The sequence below is a fragment of the Cygnus olor genome, chromosome 3 (genome assembly GCF_009769625.2).
Source record: "Cygnus olor isolate bCygOlo1 chromosome 3, bCygOlo1.pri.v2, whole genome shotgun sequence".
Lineage (NCBI taxonomy): Eukaryota > Metazoa > Chordata > Aves > Anseriformes > Anatidae > Cygnus > Cygnus olor.
Window position 1 is genome coordinate 96,630,756 of NC_049171.1, and position 21,693 is coordinate 96,652,448.

Below are 21,693 nucleotides of genomic sequence, written 5' to 3' on the forward strand. Positions count from 1 at the left end.
TTTAGCACATGCATAGTTTTAAAATAAGGAAACATACCCTTTGCAGCATGGACTCTGACCAGGCATAGCCATTGTGCTCTACTGCCCACTGTAGTATAGTTCCCATAATACACAGCATGACATCGGACTGCAGAATATTAATCAGACTTGCAAAAAGTGGGCAGAAAGGAGGCAAAGCTGGTGGTGGAAGTGCTGAAAGGGAAATTATGTTTCACACTTGAGCATTTAAAATTTGCAACACCCATATAAAGCATGAGACTTGCAAAGAGCTTAACATTTTAACCCAGGATGCCATACAATTGCCTGATAAATAATGCTGCAGATAGTAGGCTGTAACATTAAACATTGCTTGCATGTAATAACAGCTGAAGGAATAAGCGGTTCATTCGGCTGTTTCTACTATGGATCAAATTCCTCTCTATGACCAGGAAGATAGAAAGGAAATTGCCACATTTTCACAAATTCCTGGCTAACCCAAGAACAGAATGTTAGTCTTAAAATTTCAGCACAATATATGGTTTGACAGGTACTTCCTCCCATCTTCTTTCAAAGAAATACCTGTATCTTCTCTGTTCTGTCTTTTCAGCTTTCTCTGTGCTTCTTCTGCCTGAAAGAGAATGATGCCAATACTATTCAAAAACTGTAAAAATATAAAACTGATAAGATAATTTATATTGTCCTTATTATATTGTTGCTGTTTCTTTCATCTTTTCCTTAGCCTTAAACAGAAGGAACAAGTTTCCATGTCTTTTCAGTTTGTATTACATTCTACTTGTAAACATTTTATAAGGTATGCATCTTTGAAATTAATCTTTCATCTTGAAACAGCCTGCATTCTTTATTAGCATAAAGATCCTAAGACAAATTTGAACTAAAATGGTAAATGTCCATAAAGATAAGTGAAAATATAGACTGTTAAATTACTTTTAGTTAAATACTACATAAGAGAACAAACAGACCAACTCCTAAAGCCCCACTGACTGATTTCAGCAGCTCTGTATAGGACACAAGATCCGATGGCACAGAAATCACTGCAGAATCTCAAATTTTGACAAGGCTCTCAAATAAGTTATCTTTAAAAAAAATACCAGCTGATAATACTTCCTCACACACTAAAGCTCTGGGGAAAAAATAATCTGAAAGGAAACTAAGTACAAAAGGTTCAATTTGTTAGTTACCTTTGATTGCTCTGCCCTTGAAAAGTGGTAGAAATACAGATTGAAGTTCTTGGTACATTCTGGTTTTAGTTCATACAGCCCTCTGCCAGTTAATCCAGGTTTCCTACCAAGAAAAAGTATTAAAAAATATGTTCATTGGTTACTACCATTTGAGCATAAATGGTTAAATAAAACAGCTAAAATACATTGCTCAATAGGCACTCTAAAATGAGTATTAAATGATGCACTTGAGTAAAATCATGGGGAAAACACCATAGCCCAGGCTCCCCTTTTTTCTGTTCTCTCATTCTCACTAATTTATGTATTTAATTTAAAAATATAAAACATTAGAATAAAGGGAAACATACTTGAAACAGGCCACTTCTTCAATCACACTTTCCATTCCCGTCTCTCTATTCTCCTACATTGAGTGGAAATGCAAGACAGTGCGTTACTATAGCTCTTGGATTAAACACATTCAAATACCATATAACACTAGATGAGCGTGCAAAACACATCTAGAACAAGTCATTTTACTGACACTCCAGAGAGCACTAACAACATGTAACAAAAAAATATGTTCATGAATGCCATGTCTGCAAAAAGTATTTTGAAAAAGCATCCCATATTAAGTACTGAAGTTTTACTACTTTTCCATGTCATAATAAGCTTAGTTAGAAGAAAACCTAAAATGTTTTTAAAAATCATACTGCTCCTCTAAATTTTGACTTTTCAAATTAAGTTTAAGTATTTAGAACAATGAACAATACTTCAGAATTTATCATTGAGTAGTACTAATACAGTAAAAGAATAATTTTTAAATTTTGACTACCCCCTAAAATGTTTAAAGATTACTTAATAAATATTCTAAAACAAATTAAGCTGCTATCCTACAAAAGCACTCATACTGGAATTTAAGTAAATGAATGTCCACGCACATGAAGCATTTATGTTACACAAGTCATTACACTGTTCCTGATTTCATGAATTTTCAATTATTGTCAGGCTTTAAAATAACAGTTTATATTTCTGGATAGTTCTGGCAACCCAATTGCATGCATCTACTTAGAGTTTACAAGCAGACTGCAGATACTGCTGGCCAGATAGCCTGATTAAGAAACAGTATTAAAAAGAGAAAAGAGCTGAAGAAGCCCTCAGGCTCCTGCCTCTTTCATATACAGTTTCACCTTCTCCAGCCCTCACCTACCTTCTCCACGAGAACTATTAATCTGTACTCATGTTAACTTTACTCTGCATAACCATGCTGCTCCCATTAGGTGACATTAACTGACGTAAGAAGAATTTTCTCCAATTCACCTTACCAAATTGAAGGTTTTGTTTTCCAAGCTACTTACATCTTCAGGTAATGCCTTTACTAATTCACTGTGAGCCATTGGCCTAATGCTCAGCTGATGGATGATCTCTCGTTTGATTTCATCTGTTGCGTTTACCTGTCCTATTCCAGGACTGAATCTTTCTCCTGTAAACAAAATATAATAGTGCTTTATTATCATTATTTTAGTATTTTTAAACTTTTTTTCTTTTGTAATTTAAAGGAAAAGACTGGAAAATAAGTCTCTTCAGTGAAATCTTGTGTTCATCCACCCACGTTCAAAAGTTAACATTATGTTAATGTAACCTAGTTTCAAGTCCTTCCTCACAAGAAAGTCAGAACAACATCATGTTCAAAATAGATCTGAACTTGAGATAACAAGGAAGAATGCTCATTCCAGACCATTAAACAGAAATTAAAAAAATGTATTAAATGTATTCTGAACTTACCAACAATCATTATAATGAGGTATAGCATCTCTTCTATAAGAGTATTATTTTGTTGAACAACATCCTGGTTTAAAATAAAAAAACAATTGAATTTACACGTTTCAATTAAAGGTAACAACATAATTCCGTACGCTGAAAGTATTTTTCTGTGCTTCAAAACATTACCTTTTTTCACCCTTAATAATCCCAAATTAAGCTCTGCTGTAATGAAGGCACAACTGCCTTAAACTTCTTGAACAATGCAAAAATTATGCAGCAGTTTCTGACATTTATCATTTTGACATGTAAAATATTTGTGGATTTCAAAACTGGTCAAAATAACTCTCGAATTTTTACCAAGAAACTGAACAGAAGTAGCACAAAAGTGTTCAGCATATTTTTGAAAAAAAATTGTAGATTTTTCCATAAAAACTGTACATAAAATACCTTGTTAGTATTTTCTGTGCTAAATCTTTTGCCATAGTCTGGAGTACTAAATATCTGATAAAGTTCAAAGCGACTCAGCATTATCATCAGGAAGTGATTTGGATCCATCATAGACACACCTGTCTATTAAAGAAAAAAATGATTATAAACACAAACCAGACGGGGTGTTATTTTAGAATGTATTTTATATTCACATACAGTTCACAGTACATTCTTTGTAAGATTCATTCCTCTTTATCCTGGGCATGGAGATTTAAGCAAGGTACTCTCTTATGGCTCCAATAATGCAACTGACAGCACACATTTGACTATGTAGGGTGATACGCTTTATTAATTTTTGATTAAGCCTTTTAAATGTAAAATATTCAGGGTTATTCCTTCCATCTCAAACAATCTAAATAAAAATCAGAGCAAGACTTGTTTAATTTGGTTTTGTCTCTACTATTCTGTTCCTGCTGTTCCAACTTTTAGAAGGCATAATGAGAAGTAGTATATAGCATAAAGACTTAAAATAAGAAAAATAAATGTATTTCAGGCATCAAAAGAAGGGCTGAAAGATTTAAACAAGCTTTTTCCAAGCATTCTGGCAAAGAAGAATATTAATGTTTCAATATAGTCACACATACTTATTTCCATTTATTCAAGAAGGACTATAACAGTACTTCCTCTACAAATTTTTCCATAAATACACAGATACAATAAGTACAAGTCCTTGCACAAAAAAAAATATCCTTGCCATTAAAAGGTTTTGATGGAGGGATAAGCAGATGTACACAAAGCCTGTGTCAAAAGACACTTGATAAAATGCAAACTGGTATACATGGTTACCTGAAGCATTACTATGTCCTTGTCAAACATCTCTCTCCTGCACTTCACGTTATGATAGTAATAAATCTGAAAAAAAAAAAACACATTTACAACCATTATATTCCATCTACATATATTTTTAATCTAGAAAAATAAACTTTGTTATACAGTATTAGTAAAAAGATGAAACAGTAATTTGAAAAAATATACAAATGTATTTGGAAGCAGAAAGTGTTTTTATATAGCTGGGTATTGACCTAATGTCTAGATTGCATGTGCCTAGAAGGAAAAATCATGTGGAGCTCTACATTTTTATATATATTTATATGTGTATATATATATAAACACTTCAGAGAGACAGCCCTTGTAGTTGGAAAAATGTTCATTCTTTGTTCCATGAAATGCTCTTCAACTACTTGAGATACAGTCCTTAGGAATCGTCAGTTTCAGCTAAACATTAAAATTTTCATAGAACCATACTTAACCCAAACTACCCTGGGAGTGAACTCAACAGTACTACAAGCAGTTGCGATACTGCAGTTGCTGCATGGCACTGAAATATGGAAAAGACTGGTTCTACCACAATCGAGGAAAAATAAGGAGGGCTGTCAAGCTATCCAGGACTTGGAACAACCTTCCATGTGCTAAACTTCCCTCTAGGGGGACACCATTTTTCACCAGAATTACGTGGAGCAGACAGTTAGGCATGCCTTCCTTCTCTTCCCCAAACCAATCCATACAAATGCCAGAAAATCTTCTCAGAAAATATTCTGAAGTAGTTGTCTGAACTTGAGCTCGCCACAATCAAAAAAGAAAGGAATTCTAGATTGTGGGAGCCACAGTACCTAAGCTAAATTCATCTCTTTACTCCATGATGGGATTGTGGAATCCCACAACTAGTGGGATTAAACACAGATACATTCCTCTATGAAAAGCTATACTGAAATTTCAGATTTGGTGCATGTCTATAGTAGGTTGAGTGCTGTTAAAATTGTATATGAGTAGAGCTACCTTTGCTTCAATAATGACTATCACCTTACAATAGGTTTTTTTTTTTTTTTTTTTTTTTTTTTTTTTTTTTTTTTTTAAGGCAAGAAGCATCAGCAAGAGGAGCAGCTTAAGTCAAGTACTCCTACTACACATGCTCTTCAACTTCCTAGTGAAGATTGGGGCTTGTGGGAGAGAAAGAAGTATCATATGAATAGCTAAAGCTAACACCCCATAGAATAAACACTATTTCTGTTACGTCTTGCTGAGAAAAGCACTTTAGATCATTACCCTTGTGGGTGGCACTGACACTACAGAACACATTTTATAGTAGTTGTGCTTGAAACACCTGAGGATCTAGTTTGTAAAAACATTCAAATTAGAGATGGACAGAGACTTTCTCCAGAATCATGAAAGAAATAAGAAATGAGAGAGAAGCCAAGGAACACAGGAGTTCTGTGCTGGTTCTAATGCTTCTGCACAGCCTCTAGATTTCACTTACCTTATACACTTTTAAGATTATTACTGTTTGTTATTATTTTAATATTTTAGACAAATGTTTATGTGAAGGTGATGAAAGTGTTATCAAAGACGCGTAAATCAATTCTGCACTTCTTGTTATTATTGGACAGTATACAGCAAAAAGGCTGGCGGACATTAACTGCACTATACTTACAAACAGAGCATTAAGTTCACTGAGCACTGTGGCAATCCTGAGACCAAAAAAAGCGGCTTCTGACTGAGATGTCAAAGATCAGTTTAAAAACAAATATTCAAATGATACAAATACTGATTTAAGTAGTTACCTCACACAGATCTTACTGAAGTTAATGCAAGTAAAGCTCCAAACCAATTTAAAAACGAGAGTTTTTGAGGTCTGAAGTTACCTTGGGGAGCTATCAGAAAGCAGTGACTACACAGCTACTATGTACTTACCTGATTAACAAGAGAGAAGCCATTTCTTCTCCACATCCCTGCATGTACTTGGGCACACAGCACCAGGCATCGTAGAGGATGTTCTATCAACATAGGTGGGCTAAGTTCACTCTGCATTAAAATAAAATGCAATATTTTGATATATAAGGAGAAAAAAGGAAATGGGACTTGAAAGGATGAAGGATGGTATTTCTAATCATTAAATGGTATGGGAATAGAAAAGGGAAGTAAATCCAAAGCACATATTACAAAGACTTGGCAAATTTGTTTACAATCTACCCAATCAGCTTTAACCAGCCTTACACAGTCACTGCTCCACAGAAGTATTCCACAAGGGTTTTAGTTTATTCTTAAGGACAGTAGGTTTTATATTTTAAAACAACATTATCAATAGTAACACTGTCATTTTATTTCATTCAAAGGTTAAATGTTTCTTCTGTGAAAAGGCAGAGAGATTTCCTCTGCCAGTTACGTTTTCTCCTCTTTTAATTTATCCTGTTCTTTTTAACTTCCTATTAAAGAAACAGTGGATCGGTAAGAACACGCAGGAAGCAAGAAACAAGTAGGGAACTAAATTAGAACCCATACCAAGGAGAAGGAAATTAGGTCCTGACAGAAGTTTCTAAAAACAATTTCTACTATAAAAAGAAGGTAGTGAATGAAGAACAAAATACAAACCTTAAACTTGAGTCTTGAATTATTCAAGAGAGCAAAGCTAATTACGTATGCTCCAGTCATGAATATCTAAATATTAATCTCTTAAGAGGTAATTTTATCTACCAAAGATAGTCTCTGTAAACAGCATACATAGCAAAAACAGTCCTTTGTTGTATTTAATAATATCCTATGCTTATAAAAGCAACTTCACCTTCAGTATTAATTACATTTAACGAATATACTACATTTAATTACATACCAGGGGTAGCAGCTCTGGAAACTTATATGCCACTTCAGTTTTACTCAGCAAAACATGCAAGCCTGGATAAATAAATAAAACACATATATACATATTACATACAACATTTAATATAATTCAGAAAAGACAAAAAAAAAACCACCTAATTTTCTATCAGACCATTTTCTGGACATAACCACAAACAAGTCTGCAAATGATCACCCTGGAGTTACACAACTATTTCCTAAGGAGCCATGTTACCAAACATACATTTTATGGAAAATTTTTCCCACTGTATCCATATAAAACTTGCAGTGAAAGTGAGAGTTTTGCCTTTCTTTTCTCAGTGTCACATCCCCTCAGTGATAGCCAAGTATTCTTGGTCTATCAGGACACGTTATCAATGACAGATATGTCATCCTTCTTACCAATCTTTAGGTTCATAAAACACTTTTGGAACTGTAATGAGCCCCCTACAAAATACATAAGGGTTTTCTGCTTTGCTTTAAAGCTATAAGAGTTTTGCTCATCAATTCAAAAATTCAAAGTTATTCAAGTCTGAGCTGTGTAATATTTTACTTAAGAACTACCTTTTCCACTTCATTACCTGTGAATTTATTGTCATCTGGCTCTGTTTAAATTAAAACACAATTTTATTTTTTTCCTCCCCTAAACATAACTGTTCAGCAATTTAGGCCAATAAAAGTACAGAAAAGACATGGCTTAATTTTCTGGTGACACATCTGATTAATCTGTTCTCCAACAGACTGTTGATTAGTCTATTCAATCTGACAGCTAACCATATTTCAAAAACAGTCATCTACAGTCCATATTTTGTTTTATTTCTTTTGCATCATGTAAGTTACAAAAGCAGCTGTAACTTCCTACAACACCCACCACTGACAAATGCAGAGGCATGAGACAATCTCCCCCAGGCTGGAAACCATAACAACTTCTCCATCACTTGGGAATATTTTGCCTTAAGGAAGGCTACCAAACAGTTAGGAAAAGGCTGAAATCCACCCTATTCAGACTCTCAACAGCTGTTGTGTGGTTCGTTATGTACATACAAATGCAAATTATATTTATACAAAATTTTTCATTTCCTGAAATATTTTTAAACTAGTTCATACCTGCAAGTAAACGAGAAACTGGGAGATGAATGCTAACTTTTTCCTGAGAAACACAGTATCTGATGGTCTCAACTGAATGTCCACACATACTGAGAACAATAGGCTGTTCTCCATCAGTAAAACCACTATGACACTGCATCAACACAGTCAAGCATTTCTTGTAAGCTTCAATTAACACTTTCTCCTAAAAGGAAGAACACAGTTTACAAAGATTATAAACAACACAGAGCTCTACACAGTAATACAGCTAACAACAACAAGCAGATTTTGATAGATTGTTTTTTTTTTTTTTTTATCTTTATAACAGTCCTACAAAACTAAGATAAGGAATCTGACATACTGATCTGAATTACTAAGGGTGACACAGACCATGAAACTCATCCAGATATGCCTGACAAAACTGACTACTGCTAAAACTTGCAACACAGATGCAGTAAAAACCTGATTTACAATCAGGCAGCATTAGGTAGATCCAGGGCAAGCTCCTGTAACTCCCTCTTCTCTGATAATTATTAATTATGGCCCAAGTGTTGTTGTGATCAGTTTTTTGATGAAATGGAGCTCTTTCTGCCCCCCCCCACCCCCCCACATTCTCCCCCCCTTTTTTTTAAGGCTTAACCACTTTCTTACAAATCAGTCAGTTTAAGCCCTAAAGGATGTGTTTAAATAGAAAAAAATTGTACTTCCTCATAGAATATTTTGTCTTATTGTGCAGTTACGTGTTTTGTTCAATTGTTACACATATTAATGTTTCATTCCCCCTCTCGCCACCACCACCCCCATAGCCACATATTCACCTGGAAAAAACAATTCAGAAGAAACTTACATCTAAAGCACACCAGTCCTGCATCATTGAGATAACAAGGGTTAATTTCATCTGCAGTGTAAACGCTGCTTCCCATTCTGGTTCCATTTCAATGTGTTGTCCTACTTGACGAGTTATTGGATCCATACCCTTAAACAAAGAGAGTTGTGCATTTCAACAATATATCACTGAAATAACTTCACGTTAGCGTAAGTGTGGGACAGTGGTTACCTGTCCTTATAAATATATTGCTGCTACAAGAAAAACTTGGGACCATCTGGAAAGGAATTATAAACATCCAAATAACAATAAAATGAAACAAGAAGTGGAGAAGAATACAGGGACAGGTTTTTCAGGTAGTAGCTCGGTTATTAACACCTAGAGTTTTCTTTACAAAGAACATATGCATAAATCAATCATCTTACACACCCATTTTGCTTTTTAAATGTGGTTTCTAGGTATACATTAAATGTAGGTAAATACTAATTAAAGATCAGGTACTAAAGTACCTAATCAGATCTCACTATGAGAAGAAAAAACAGCATGGTCACATACCAGCATGATCATATTAAAAAAAATTATCATCAGACTAACACAAGCTAAATACTAAGAAAAGCATGCCACTGAAGTATAGAAAAATGGGAGTCATTCTGATTTACGCCTCACCGATCACATGGTCAATTTGTCTTTGTAAAAGCCACACTGCTTTTAAAATACTCCTTAACATAGCACATGCAATGGTTAAAAAATTCAGTGAAGATACCTACTTGTATGGCACAGGCTATGTATTCTCTAATACAAGCAGCAACTCTACTGACACCAAAGTAGTATATGGATCTTTCACTAAGAAGGAAAATTAGTTAAAATGGGACAGATTTCATTCATACAATTGTGTCTTGTCTGCCTGTACAACTGCAAAATATGCCAAAAATGACACTTTTCCTTTTGAACCACTCCTTTTTTTTTTTTTACTTCCTTCTACAACAACGAACAAAAAATCAGAACAAGTTTGGTGAGACATGTTTCAGGAAAACATGACAATTCCAGAAGTTACTAAAACATACTGCACTGAGTTTACAATACAGGTACATTGAATTTCCTCAGTTTTTACATCATAATAGATAGCTTCCTGCTTTAATCTTCAACACAGTGCAAGTTTTTTAATTTACAGATTTACATACCTGCATACACTTGAGTAATTCTAAGAAGGCATCAAAACCCTCTAGAAACTTGTGTCTCAAGTCTTCTGACCACTCTGTTGGTTTACTTATCAACACATACCTGAGTACATTAATAAAGAGATGAGTGTTAATTTTAATCTTCCCTCCTCCCCCGCCACCCAAAATTGATTAAATCAGCATGTAGTTAGTATACTTACTTAAGATCCAAAATAAGGCTCTGAACACGCCTGAATTTGAAAGCCTGAAGAGCAGTGTAACGTTCAAACTGAAACCTGCCTTGGATGTCACGGTGTCTTAGATGGTCCATAAAAGTTTTGATGATAGTGGTCATGAGATTTTCTTCTGTTATTAGCATTCGAGCCTACACCAAAGTATATTGAAATTTGCTGTAATTAACAGACACAACTAACAAGAGTTTCACACTGCACCATCGAGTTCATAAAATACATGACGTTTTATCCAAAGTGGTTACATCAATAATTAAAACAGAGGAACATAGCAAAAGTCAGTCTTCCAAATATTCACAGGAGAAAAATGTAATCTAGCCAGAAATTATCATAATTCAGATCTCTCTCTTCAGATCCCTTCTGTACAGAGATTTGACTACGGTAAGGCTCCTGCTAACCTATGTAATTATGACATAAAACATATTATTATGTGTCTTATAATTACTTGTACCTCCCTTTAAGTATCTGTTGTGTCTTCTCATGTAATTTAAGTATGAACCCTTTAGGGCAGTGACAGCTCTTCTGTTTTTCTTTTTACAAACTGTTAAGCACTGTGAACAGCAAGTCTTTTGAACTGCTAAGGAACTGTACAGTGCAATTTCCACATGGAAATTATGTGCAATGACCTTTAATTCCCATCAAGGGTTGCTGCATATATCCATGTGTTGCAGAAAACAAATCAACAGGCATCACAAATTCCGATGCTGCCAGATTGTCTTCCACACCCAGCCTAACCTAACCCAACCCACAACAGAGTAGGGGGCACTAAAAAGTTACTGCCATCTCCTACTTGTGAACTCTTCCAGAACTTCCTCATTCTGCTGGCTCTCCTAGGTAAATAGTATGAGTCTCGCAGTTCTCTGGTCCCATGAGGATTTTATTATGTGGCTGGGACATTCAAGAAGATCGGCCCCTCTGGTCTACCACAATGACACTGCAGATTTTGACTAGAGCTTCTGGGTTCTACAGCTGATAATGATACTACAAATTCAGTTTTTAAAATGCTACTGCAGGGGAAAAATCTAATAGTTACCATTTAAAAAAAATTACTGTCAACACAACCACGCATCATCCCTCAAACCAAACAACCACAGCTACTTGAAAGCTCAAATTCAAATTACTAACATAAGTTTGAAAATGTTACTGGGGTATGGTGGGTGGTATTACATTCTTCAACTTTTTCATTCAGTTGAGAATGACTGCAAAACGGGACTAAACCTAGGAAAAAAAATCATTCTTACTTTGTATGGGAGGAGCTTATCATAATTATCATATCATTGGTCTGTTCTGTCTTCTATGAAATTAGTCAATAACAATTTAGTTCTACTTTCTTGCATGCTTTTGAAATAAAAAGGAAATATTTGAAATTCCTAAAAAAAAAGATATACGTATATACACACACATTCTACCATTCCATCTGCCAAACAGAAATGTAACACGTGAGCATCTGAATAATACTAGTTGGACAAATCTACCTGTAAGTCTGAGTAATGGCAGCATTCTTATTGTCAGCATCAAAATTAAGAGGTAACACAATATTGCCCTGACCCATGGAAACAGAATCCTGAAACCCTGTCAGATTTCCGTGAACAACATCCGCCTCCTAGGAAACTAAAAAAACAACTTTGCACAGTATCATAAATGCTATATTACTATTGAATTTTAGAGCTCAATTGAATTTCGAAGGATTCAGAAGCATTCATTGTCAAAGCAGATCTGGCTATGTAAAATCAAACTTTTATTTTCAGTACAGCTCCACAAGATTATTTTGTACTACAAGGAAAGACAGACTTATTTGGAGACTGAAGCAAAAAAGGATATTTTTCCCAAACAAGCGTAAGCTGGTGAAAGACCAGCAGTATTAGCGAACTGGGTGAAACATAGCCTGAAGCACTGTAAAAACAATTAACTGGAAATCTGAAAGGAGGCATAGTCAGAGTCTAGAAGTGTCAAAGGAAGTAGTGAATATCATGAGACAATTCCTGCCTGCATTTAGGTTGACTGGAAAACTATGATAAACAAAGAGGATCATTTATTGAACTGCACCCAAATGGTATGCTCTGAAACTGCAGTAAGCAAATCACAACGTAGATTTCTACAAACAGAAACCATGGCTTGGTATGATGAGAAAAGTAAATGTTACGTGCGTGCCTCTAAATAAACATTCAAGTATATTACTTTAAAAAAAAAAACACAACACAACAAAACAAAGCCAACCCTAAAATAAAAAAAAGAAATCAAAAATACCCAGCCCACTCTGGGAAGTCAGATCCAAACTTTGCAAGGGTGAATTGCTTTAACTTCTAAACCCATCGCAACGTATGTAAACAGTCTGACTCCTGTGCAGCAGCAGTGCCCTGCATTTCCACAGTAACGTTAAAGAAATCTGCGGTCTGGATTCATGAACCTCTAGTGGCTTTTAACAAATAAAGATTTCCTTTTTTTGGTCTTTCAGTACTTACAAGAGAAGGCACTGTGAATATCTGTATCGAGAGGTCAGCAATTGAGAACTCTCTGTCGTGGTCATCTTTCATAAAATCACTCTGCAATCGCTCATAGTTCTATTAAGAAGGAGGCAAAAAGAGGCAAGGAGTGCCAACTATCAGTTTTTAAAAGAAAGACAGGCACTACTCACCAGAGTAGGTACAGTGAAGAGTTGGACAGACAGAGCAGCCACCGATACTGCCCGTTCGTGATCATCCTCCATATAATCTCTCTGCAACTGCCGGTAATTCTAAACAACAAGGGGAAATTCACCTCTAATCCACACTGACCTGATTTTTTTATTTAAATGTCTGCTCTGGGAAACTTTAATTCCACGATAAAGGGAAGAGTAGCTCTTACAGATTATTATACAGATACCTTGTACAAAGAACATGACAATTTATCTGCTCACGTGTGAGATCTACTCACTCATTGTCATGATAAAGGCTAATATTTTATTTGTTACTCAAAAAATTATTTATCTGCAGCAGCATGAGCAGAATTTTGCAGTGCTGATTTCAAGCATTTTAAGTACTAGTTACTGCAGAAATGCTAATCTGCATAACGGAATTTCAGCACAATTTCCAAGTAGCGCTTTAACAGCTTACACCTCAAGAATGAGATGCAATTAGCTCTCAAGAAGAAATAGCCTGCATAGTTGACGGTGAAGACAAAAAACATCTGAACTGCTTTAATTCTCTGGAACGTGGAAAGCTCATTTTCCTCCCAGGAGATGAGATGCCATTATAACTAATATTTTGAAGACAGAAATAAAGTAGTCAGCATTTCATTTCAACTTTCCACATCCGAAAAATATTTCTGCATCATTTAAAGCTCTATATGCTAACTAAACTCTTCACTAGACAGTTTAGGCATTTAATAGCTCTTTGTAAGAAAGATACTTACTCTTGCAAATCGGATAGCAAAAAGTTTCTTGTATTTCAAATCCATCAGGAGACTACTCATGAATAACTGGTGATACACATTTCTAGCTCCTGTCAAGAAAAATGAACGATGCATTACATATCACTACTTTCTATCAAGATATTACGGAAACATTTAGAAAAGTAAACTTCTACAGGGTGAAGTAAGTCTACATTTCAGAGCAGAAGCTGCTTTGATCAAGTCTGTCAGGTTGTAGCAAAGAATGAAGATGAGCACATAAAACAAAATGCTTCAAGTGGCATTAGTTATTACTCCTGTATCAAATAACATTCAGCTGTTGAATAACCTAAACCTTCAAATATTAGGCAAGTCAGTCAAACAAGAACAAAACTCTACTCCTCAGAACAGAGGATTTGGCTGGACCAGGGAGGGGCGAGGGGAAGCAGCTACATGGAAAATCCTGGGAACTGCAATAATTTTTTTTTGTTGTGAACAACACTGCAAAACAATCAGCTTATCTAACTCTGAATGTGTAGTCTGCCTGAGCAGCATTTCAGAAAATACTACCAATACAAATAAGAATTGACCATACGTAGCTTGAAAATAGACACCTGTACCACTTCTTTCTGAAGGTCACTTAAGTCAAAAGCCATTAAAGTATTTGCTTAACACAGTAACTATGGAAAACAGGAAAAAGTAGAAAAATATTTATCTTAAAATAAAAAGTTAAAATTACTCCTTGCTTACATGAAAGATATTACCCTAACAAAACCCTCATTAAAAATATTGTGGTGTTCAACAAAAATAGTATGTTTCAGATCTTGAAATCTGCAGTCAAAAAAAACCTAACTTCCAAGTCCCAGGAATTCATTTGCACAAGTAATAGGGATTAGATAAACAAAACCTGAAAGAATCATTTGCTCCATACTACATCCACATCCCACCTTACTTCTTACTTTCATTGCTGCTTCAAGGAGTTCCCAAGATAGACCACAAAGGTATGCAACTACTCTTTAGGGTATTTGTACATCAGAATTGAAGAACAACAAAAGATACTGGAAGGGGTGGCATGGAAAAGTTCACAATACTATAATTCTGTTTAAAGAAGGGAAGGACAGATGAAAAAGCTTCATCTCCACCTCCTCAAAACTACAACTCTCTGGTCAATGCTATAATCAATCAGGCTATAAAAACTATCCGGGTTATAAAATAACAGAACAGTGCTTTTCACTGAATGTTCATAGAATCAGTAAGAACATCTCCTGAACACAAACACCACAAAGTGGAACACCTCTGTGCCCTACCTATTCATTAAAAAAAAAGTGCCATTTTGGTAGATACGATATAGGTACTGAGATCCAATAAAGCAGACAAACCCCAAATCAGTCTCTTGTTTATTAGCCTTAACTTCAGACTACTCTGAAAAATAAGACCTAAAAAACCTCCGTCTCCAAACACTGTGTTCTTGTCTTCTATATAAGTGCACCATGGAGAGACATTTTAACAAACTAGGCAATTACATATTATGGTAAAAGTGATCACGCATTAGTGGACATAATAAGGGAAAAACATCGTGCGTAACATTCTTCAGTCTTTTCCAAAAGCTTGACAAAACTCACCTTTCCACAGTTTAGAATCGTACAGCATCAGCTTGTCCACAAGGGAAGAATTTTCACCATCTGGCCCCTCCTGTAGACCAACTTGACACAATATTCGACGAAGGCCATCTTAATGAAGAGAAATGGTGGAAGTTAGTAATAGCTTAAAAACAAAATTTGTGCATTATTTTGACACCCAAGAATTTTCTTAAAACACAGTAGAAGCCACATGGCCATCTTTTCCTAGACAACTGAATAACACTGCATGCTTTGCTGACAGAAACACAAATATTTCATGCTTATGCTAGCTTTAGAGAACATTAATGAACCTTACAAAAACTGCCAAACACAATGATTTGTTTCAAAGTTATGCAAAATGTCCTTCCTTAGAACTGCTGCTGGCTTACTAATATAATAAGTAGTTATACATCACGCTAATTTTCCGGGTCGTATTTTCCTGTTTAGAGTTCTATCAAGAGGAAAATATAATTCATATATGACTGTAGGGTGTTTTTTTTTTATGCTTACTAGCTGTTATTATTGTAAAACTTCTCTACATTTTCTTTTTCTTAATGGTAAGCAGTAATAATTGCTATGATAAGAGCATACAAGTTCTATGCTTGCAGTCAAGCCTGCATCTTCAACACAACACAGACGCTCACATTAACAGTGCTCAACCTGGCTTTGGACTGCAGGTAATATATATTTACTAACAAAATTATGACTTAACAAGCATTAGACATTATCTCTGCAACCTGCTTAGCCACCTTAGCTTCTTAACTAGCGTGAGCTGGCAGTGGCTTGGTGCCATGCATCCCATATCACTGCAAGGTGCAGTTCTATGAAGTCTGTCAGCCCCTGTAACAGGGTCGTGTCCCCTGCCCCCACAGAGCTCAGCTCCACCTCCAATCTCCATCTGGCCAGGGAGATTTAAGATGAAACCACCAAAGCAGTGCAATTCTATCATCTCATATTGCAGATTGAATGGTAACAGGCTACTTAAAAAGACGGAGCAGAATGTGCATGTTTGGATCCATTTGTTAAGAAGCTGTGGGAAACCAAATACTTGAACAAACTGCTACCGTAACTTTTCAAAAGTTTGTGTGTCTTAAAAATAGACTCATACAAATAAACTACTCATCTATCAAAAATAAAATGATATAGAGAACCCATGCCTGAAATCTTGGCAACTTTATCAAGTACCAATCTAATAATATATATAATCTCTGAACAAATCCTGCACCTACACAAAAGAATGTATATATGGCATTACAGTGGCAGAGAGTGCTCTGCTAGTAATTCTTGTTAAAATTTACAGGTGCATAGCACACATTAACTGCATTGGGTGCACTTAATTAAGTCCAAGTATCTACTTTTCTACCTATTGGCAGTTTGACGTATTTTTCTTTTATTTCAGCTCATGCACAACATCTTCACAACTTTGACTCAAGACAAAGGAGGAACCACACCAGAACAAACACAGAGCCTTCCCATAAAAGTGATACCGTGCATCTTGATTCCTTTGAAGAAGCCTCTTTCTAAATATCTGATTAATACTTCATTGATTTCTATACTTATCCTAGAGCAGTCCCCACATCCTTGCATTCTCTCTGTTGTTCTGCTTGCACAGCAACAAACCTTAAGTAATCACTTTCATCATCATTCATCAAATGACTTGTGATTAATTTTGTTTTGTCTAAGCAGACAGGTTATTTTCAGCTTACTGCATTCATTTAAAAAGAACTAGGGACTGAAAAATAGCTTGTTGGCATACAACATTTGACAGTGATTCTCAGCTTCTGTTCAACATCAACTGAACAGAAAACAGTATCTGAGAAGACTAACCAAAACTGGTAGCGCTTTTACATGGAAGTCAGAACAGCACTTCAGTATCAGAAAACAGGATCAACTCTGACAAGATACTAATTGTTTTGCCTTATATATTGCATATGTGAAACAAGTAGACAACATTGTGAAGCAAGCTGAATTCCTGAAGCAAATAATCTCTAGCTTCTCAAAAAAGTTCAAGTTTGCCCACCTGAATATCCAATAACACTGCCAAGCCAAGTTAGTAGTTTCAGACCAAAGCTCTGATGGGCAACAATGGATGAATGCATAACTTGTACTTTCAATGGCTTCGTCTGACGACTGGTATTTCTCTTTAAAAGGGGAAAAAAAGAAGGTAATGCTTATTTAATGAGGGCCAGCATACGTCACCATACAGAAATACAACATGCCTATGATTAATTTCAGTAATTTATAATTTTGAAACATATTTCAATGACTAATAGCTGCATAGCGAAGAAGCGAAATCAAAAATCTGAAGTTTGCTTATCCTATTAATATTTTAATGACATTATTATGCAATAGCAATGTATTTAGGCCAATCCATTTTCCACTCTTTTGCTCTTATCAACAGAAACACTGATCTGCTGCATTTCACTGATAAGCAGTCCCACGCATAGCCTAAGACAACTATGCACATTCGTTCCTCACAACATGACATGCACGTCACACAGCAGCACACCAAGAAGGGAATTTCACCGTTCACAGACAATTTCCGAAAGTGAAAAACAAACACAGAATTAAAACAAGAATGAAACAATGTCCCTTCATCTCAGTGCTAGTAGTGTCTGATTGATAAGGTTACACATAAAAAAGCCATTTGTTCTTTGACTGCATAGGTGACAAGCTAGATATATTGCACAACTTCATCTTCAAAGATACATTAATGTTTTCAAACTACTTTAAATACTTTAAGTACAGTAACTGTAGTTGCAGTATTTCTTTCCTAGTGGTAGCAGTAGCATATGTAAATTCTTTCACGTAACTAAGTACTGCACTGCAGCAGTTAAATGAAAATTAAATAAAAATATTAATCCCATGTTCTTACATGGAAGAACCTTATAGAGTACAACTATACACACATGCATTCATATATACGAGAAATGAAAATGCATTTGTAGCTTGGCACTTGGATACAATCACTCAGTTGCAATTTCAGTGGTTGGGGCTATCATAAAAAGGCAAACAATTTGATATTACAGGAAAAAAATAGTTTAGCTTCACTGATCTGAGCTGACATGCAATTATAAGATTACATTTGAACTTCCTGATCTCTTTTCTGAAGACAGATGTAGTCTAGGAAAAACTTCTTAGGAAATGAGTTTGGGTGCAAGTTAAATTATAGGTATAAAAACAAAGAAAAACAGAGCATAAGCCTGTGCTTTTGATACCTCTCCTTTGTATATCCTAGTATCTCCAACATTTAGTATTACTTAAAAGAGCCATGACAGTAGCAGTATCACAAAACTATGTAGCAAAACCTCCTTTTGGCAACATGAGGCGAATAAGTAGGTTATGTTACTTACCACTATTACTGATTTTGCTTGATCACAGTATTGAAAGTCTCCATATCGCACAGATCTACGTCCCTTGAAATTTGTAAAAAGGTAATGTTAACACTAGCTTCTGAACAAGAAGGTCAAACGCTGTGGTTTACATTGGTATAAAAGATACAGTAAAGGTTTCAGATGCAAGTTAATTGCTCTTGCTTTCATACAATTTTCTTTTTTTTTTTATGTACTGTATATAGTTAGGTATTTGGGTTTCCAAAATGCAACCTGTAGTTTTAAAAAGAAAATAAAACTATGCCATATATGCAGTTACCTGCTAAACAAAATTCTGTGCGTACAATAGTGATTAAGACACAGTCACTACATTTCAATGCCTTTAAAGCAGATATTAAAGCTAACTGACCTTTTAAACAAATGCTACTAAGGCACGTAGTTATTTCAAAACTGCAAGGTTTCCACATTCTGTGCTGCCATTACATAAATTAAAATAGAGATAGTTGGCTTAATTTTTGTTGTATTATGGACAGGACAGCTTACTCAAATTTTAGACCTTGTTTGATGCCAAAACATTGTTTCAGACATTGACTTTTTTTTTGTACACTTACATGCACGCATGCAAACACATGCACACATGTATGTATTTAAAAGGAGGACAGATCAGCAGCAGGGAAAAAATCTCCAAATCTCCAAAGACCATCTAACAATAAAGTGCATGTGCTTAAGTCAAAGGAATCTTTATATAGTTATTGATATTACAGAAATAGGGTACTAATAATACAAAAATTAAATGTAGTTCAACATTAAGTAATATAAAGCAGTTGAGTTTCCTTTTCCACTGACTTTCTTCCAGTCTAACCACTTCAACATCCCAAAGTGATGTTCTCGTTGCCATTTTGAGAAAGATGCTCCTTGTTGTGTTCTCCACCCCATGTCGGCCCCACCCCCCCAAAAATGCATGAGGAAACAAAACATAAAAGGACCCTTTTTCACAGCAACAGTCTTATAACACAAATAACAAGATGCAGCTGTCCCTAAAAAGTTACCAAGAAGAAAAGAAGCCCTTTTGCAAAAAATTCACACAAGCCAGGAGACGCACACAACTGGCCAAGTGTTTCTGAGACCTATGTACTAGTTAAAATTATATTCAGTATGTAGCGATTCTGAACTCATTGTTCTCTCTAAATGCTGTATAGAATGCTTTACCTTTTCCTGCCATTATCATCTAACCATTACAAAAAAGAAAAATTTAAAAACCACAAAAAATTCCATAAGCACAGGAACAAAAGCAGCCAATTATGGATTTTATCCCTCACAGTTGACAGCTGTTAGTCTCTTCCCTTGCTTGGAGCAAGTACAAGGGATCTTACAATGAAAATTCCCTGGTGCATAGGAAGCTATGAGCTAAACCTGCTGCCTGCCCTTTGCAGTGGGGCTAAGAAACACTCTGGTACCTACACGCGTAAGACTTACTAGAATACACTGATGCTGAAATATATATTCAATTTTAAATGTAGTTTGGGTTGGTCAATAAGTTAGTGACCTGACACACGTGGCTCAATCACATTAACCATACTCTTTGGGAAAACAAATTAAGTAAGCGTGGCCATATAAAATAAACATTACGGTAAGCAAAAGTTCTAGAAAGGAATTTACTTACATCTCTATCTACTGTTGTTGCAAAACCAATAGCTTCCTTCTGTGTGCAGTTGACAGCTTTCTGAAGAGTATAAATAACTTGTTCATAGGTGTGGACTTCATCATTAAAGAGCATGCAGTAGTAGGTATCATTCTTCTCACTTCAAAAGCAAGCATTGGTTTTATGTAATTCAAAGTAATACAATTTAAAGGATCACATTTTCCACTAAGCAGACAACCCAAGCCTGGGCTTCATTTGCTACAGAGTTATATTCCAAAAGGACTGACCCTCTCTAACTTGTATAGGAACACGCAACTTTCCTGCAGAATTATGTACAAAACAAGCAAAATCTTAAGACAAAACTTAGGTCTGAGTAATACTTTTGAGCATTTGTTGATTCTGAATCAGCAGTTTCCTAAGGAAAACATATTTCCTTCCAGTGCTGCTGTGCTCAGTACATTCTCCCATAGCTTCCTAGAGGTTTCACTGGTCTGGCGTTATTTTATCACACCTGTTTCCCCAGTACTACATAAGAGTTTCTATTACACAACAAAAGCTTGGCAGTCTCTGAAAGAGTACAAACTACACAATCCTCAAACCCACGACTTCTTAAGATTACATAGATTCAATACAATCTTTTGACTCCCATCATTTTGTTATATAGCAGTCTTCTTCATACAGCTACTAACAAGCTGACACAAACAAAAACATATCTATGATTATACTTCATTATACTTCAGTATTCTGTAATGTTTCAAAATTTGTAATAAATGGCTCACAAAAATGCTTTTGCCATTAGAACACCAATAACTTTCGTGCCACCACTTGTTTTAGGGTAGTAATATTGTAGTAATATTTCCTTTACAATATTAGGAAAATAAAGCTATCACAGACACATTGCTTCATCATCTATATCATGGGATATACCCAGAAATAAGAGACATAGGAAAAACAAATCTACTAAAAATTATTTCAGTCTATAGCCTACAAAATATTCCTGATAGAATTTTAGGAAAGACAGAAGATAGGCTTAAAGTCAGAATTTACATGTTTTCATTGGAAATATCTGCAGGCCTTTAAAAGGCAAAAGACAAAGGCTATACTTACATCATTTCTAGGCCAGGCAATTCATTTTCTTTTTCCCATGTTAATATATCTACTGCATATTTAAACGTAATAGCAAAAATATTATAAGCTCTTGCTACCATATCTTCCGGTAAGTGCACAAGAGGATCCTGAAAAATAAGTATAAATAGCAATTGAGAACTTAAATGGCATTCAGAATAGGGAATTCTGTCAAATTCTAACTTCTTTGTGTCGAAGATGATGTAAGCATCTTTAATGGTGCCTTTCTTTAAATAACTTTGCATTTGAAAGGAACAGAGCCAATAATCAGCC

The 21,693-nt window shown here is 35.3% G+C and overlaps 1 protein-coding gene across 2 annotated transcripts in view; it reads right to left on the reverse strand.

Annotated features, from left to right (window-relative positions):
• UBR2 (ubiquitin protein ligase E3 component n-recognin 2) overlaps positions 1–21,693 on the reverse strand; it is a 52,636-nt gene that overhangs the window by 20,470 nt on the left and 10,473 nt on the right. Inside the window, exons 5-25 of one of the 2 annotated variants that reach the window (XM_040553294.1) lie at positions 21,403–21,530; positions 20,317–20,455; positions 18,675–18,737; positions 17,342–17,462; positions 15,325–15,432; positions 13,727–13,815; positions 12,799–12,897; positions 10,307–10,470; positions 10,110–10,209; positions 8,950–9,078; positions 8,124–8,307; positions 7,012–7,073; positions 6,096–6,206; positions 4,194–4,259; positions 3,366–3,488; positions 2,940–3,003; positions 2,513–2,637; positions 1,526–1,578; positions 1,179–1,281; positions 559–607; positions 38–192 (exon numbers count right to left, since the gene is read on the reverse strand). In XM_040553294.1, the coding sequence (XP_040409228.1) occupies positions 38–192; positions 559–607; positions 1,179–1,281; positions 1,526–1,578; positions 2,513–2,637; positions 2,940–3,003; positions 3,366–3,488; positions 4,194–4,259; positions 6,096–6,206; positions 7,012–7,073; positions 8,124–8,307; positions 8,950–9,078; positions 10,110–10,209; positions 10,307–10,470; positions 12,799–12,897; positions 13,727–13,815; positions 15,325–15,432; positions 17,342–17,462; positions 18,675–18,737; positions 20,317–20,455; positions 21,403–21,530 (2,235 nt within the window). Of the gene's footprint in view, positions 1–37; positions 193–558; positions 608–1,178; positions 1,282–1,525; positions 1,579–2,512; positions 2,638–2,939; positions 3,004–3,365; positions 3,489–4,193; positions 4,260–6,095; positions 6,207–7,011; positions 7,074–8,123; positions 8,308–8,949; positions 9,079–10,109; positions 10,210–10,306; positions 10,471–12,798; positions 12,898–12,971; positions 13,071–13,726; positions 13,816–15,324; positions 15,433–17,341; positions 17,463–18,674; positions 18,738–20,316; positions 20,456–21,402; positions 21,531–21,693 lie in introns of both variants that reach the window. The other variant, XM_040553295.1, reaches the window with a different exon arrangement.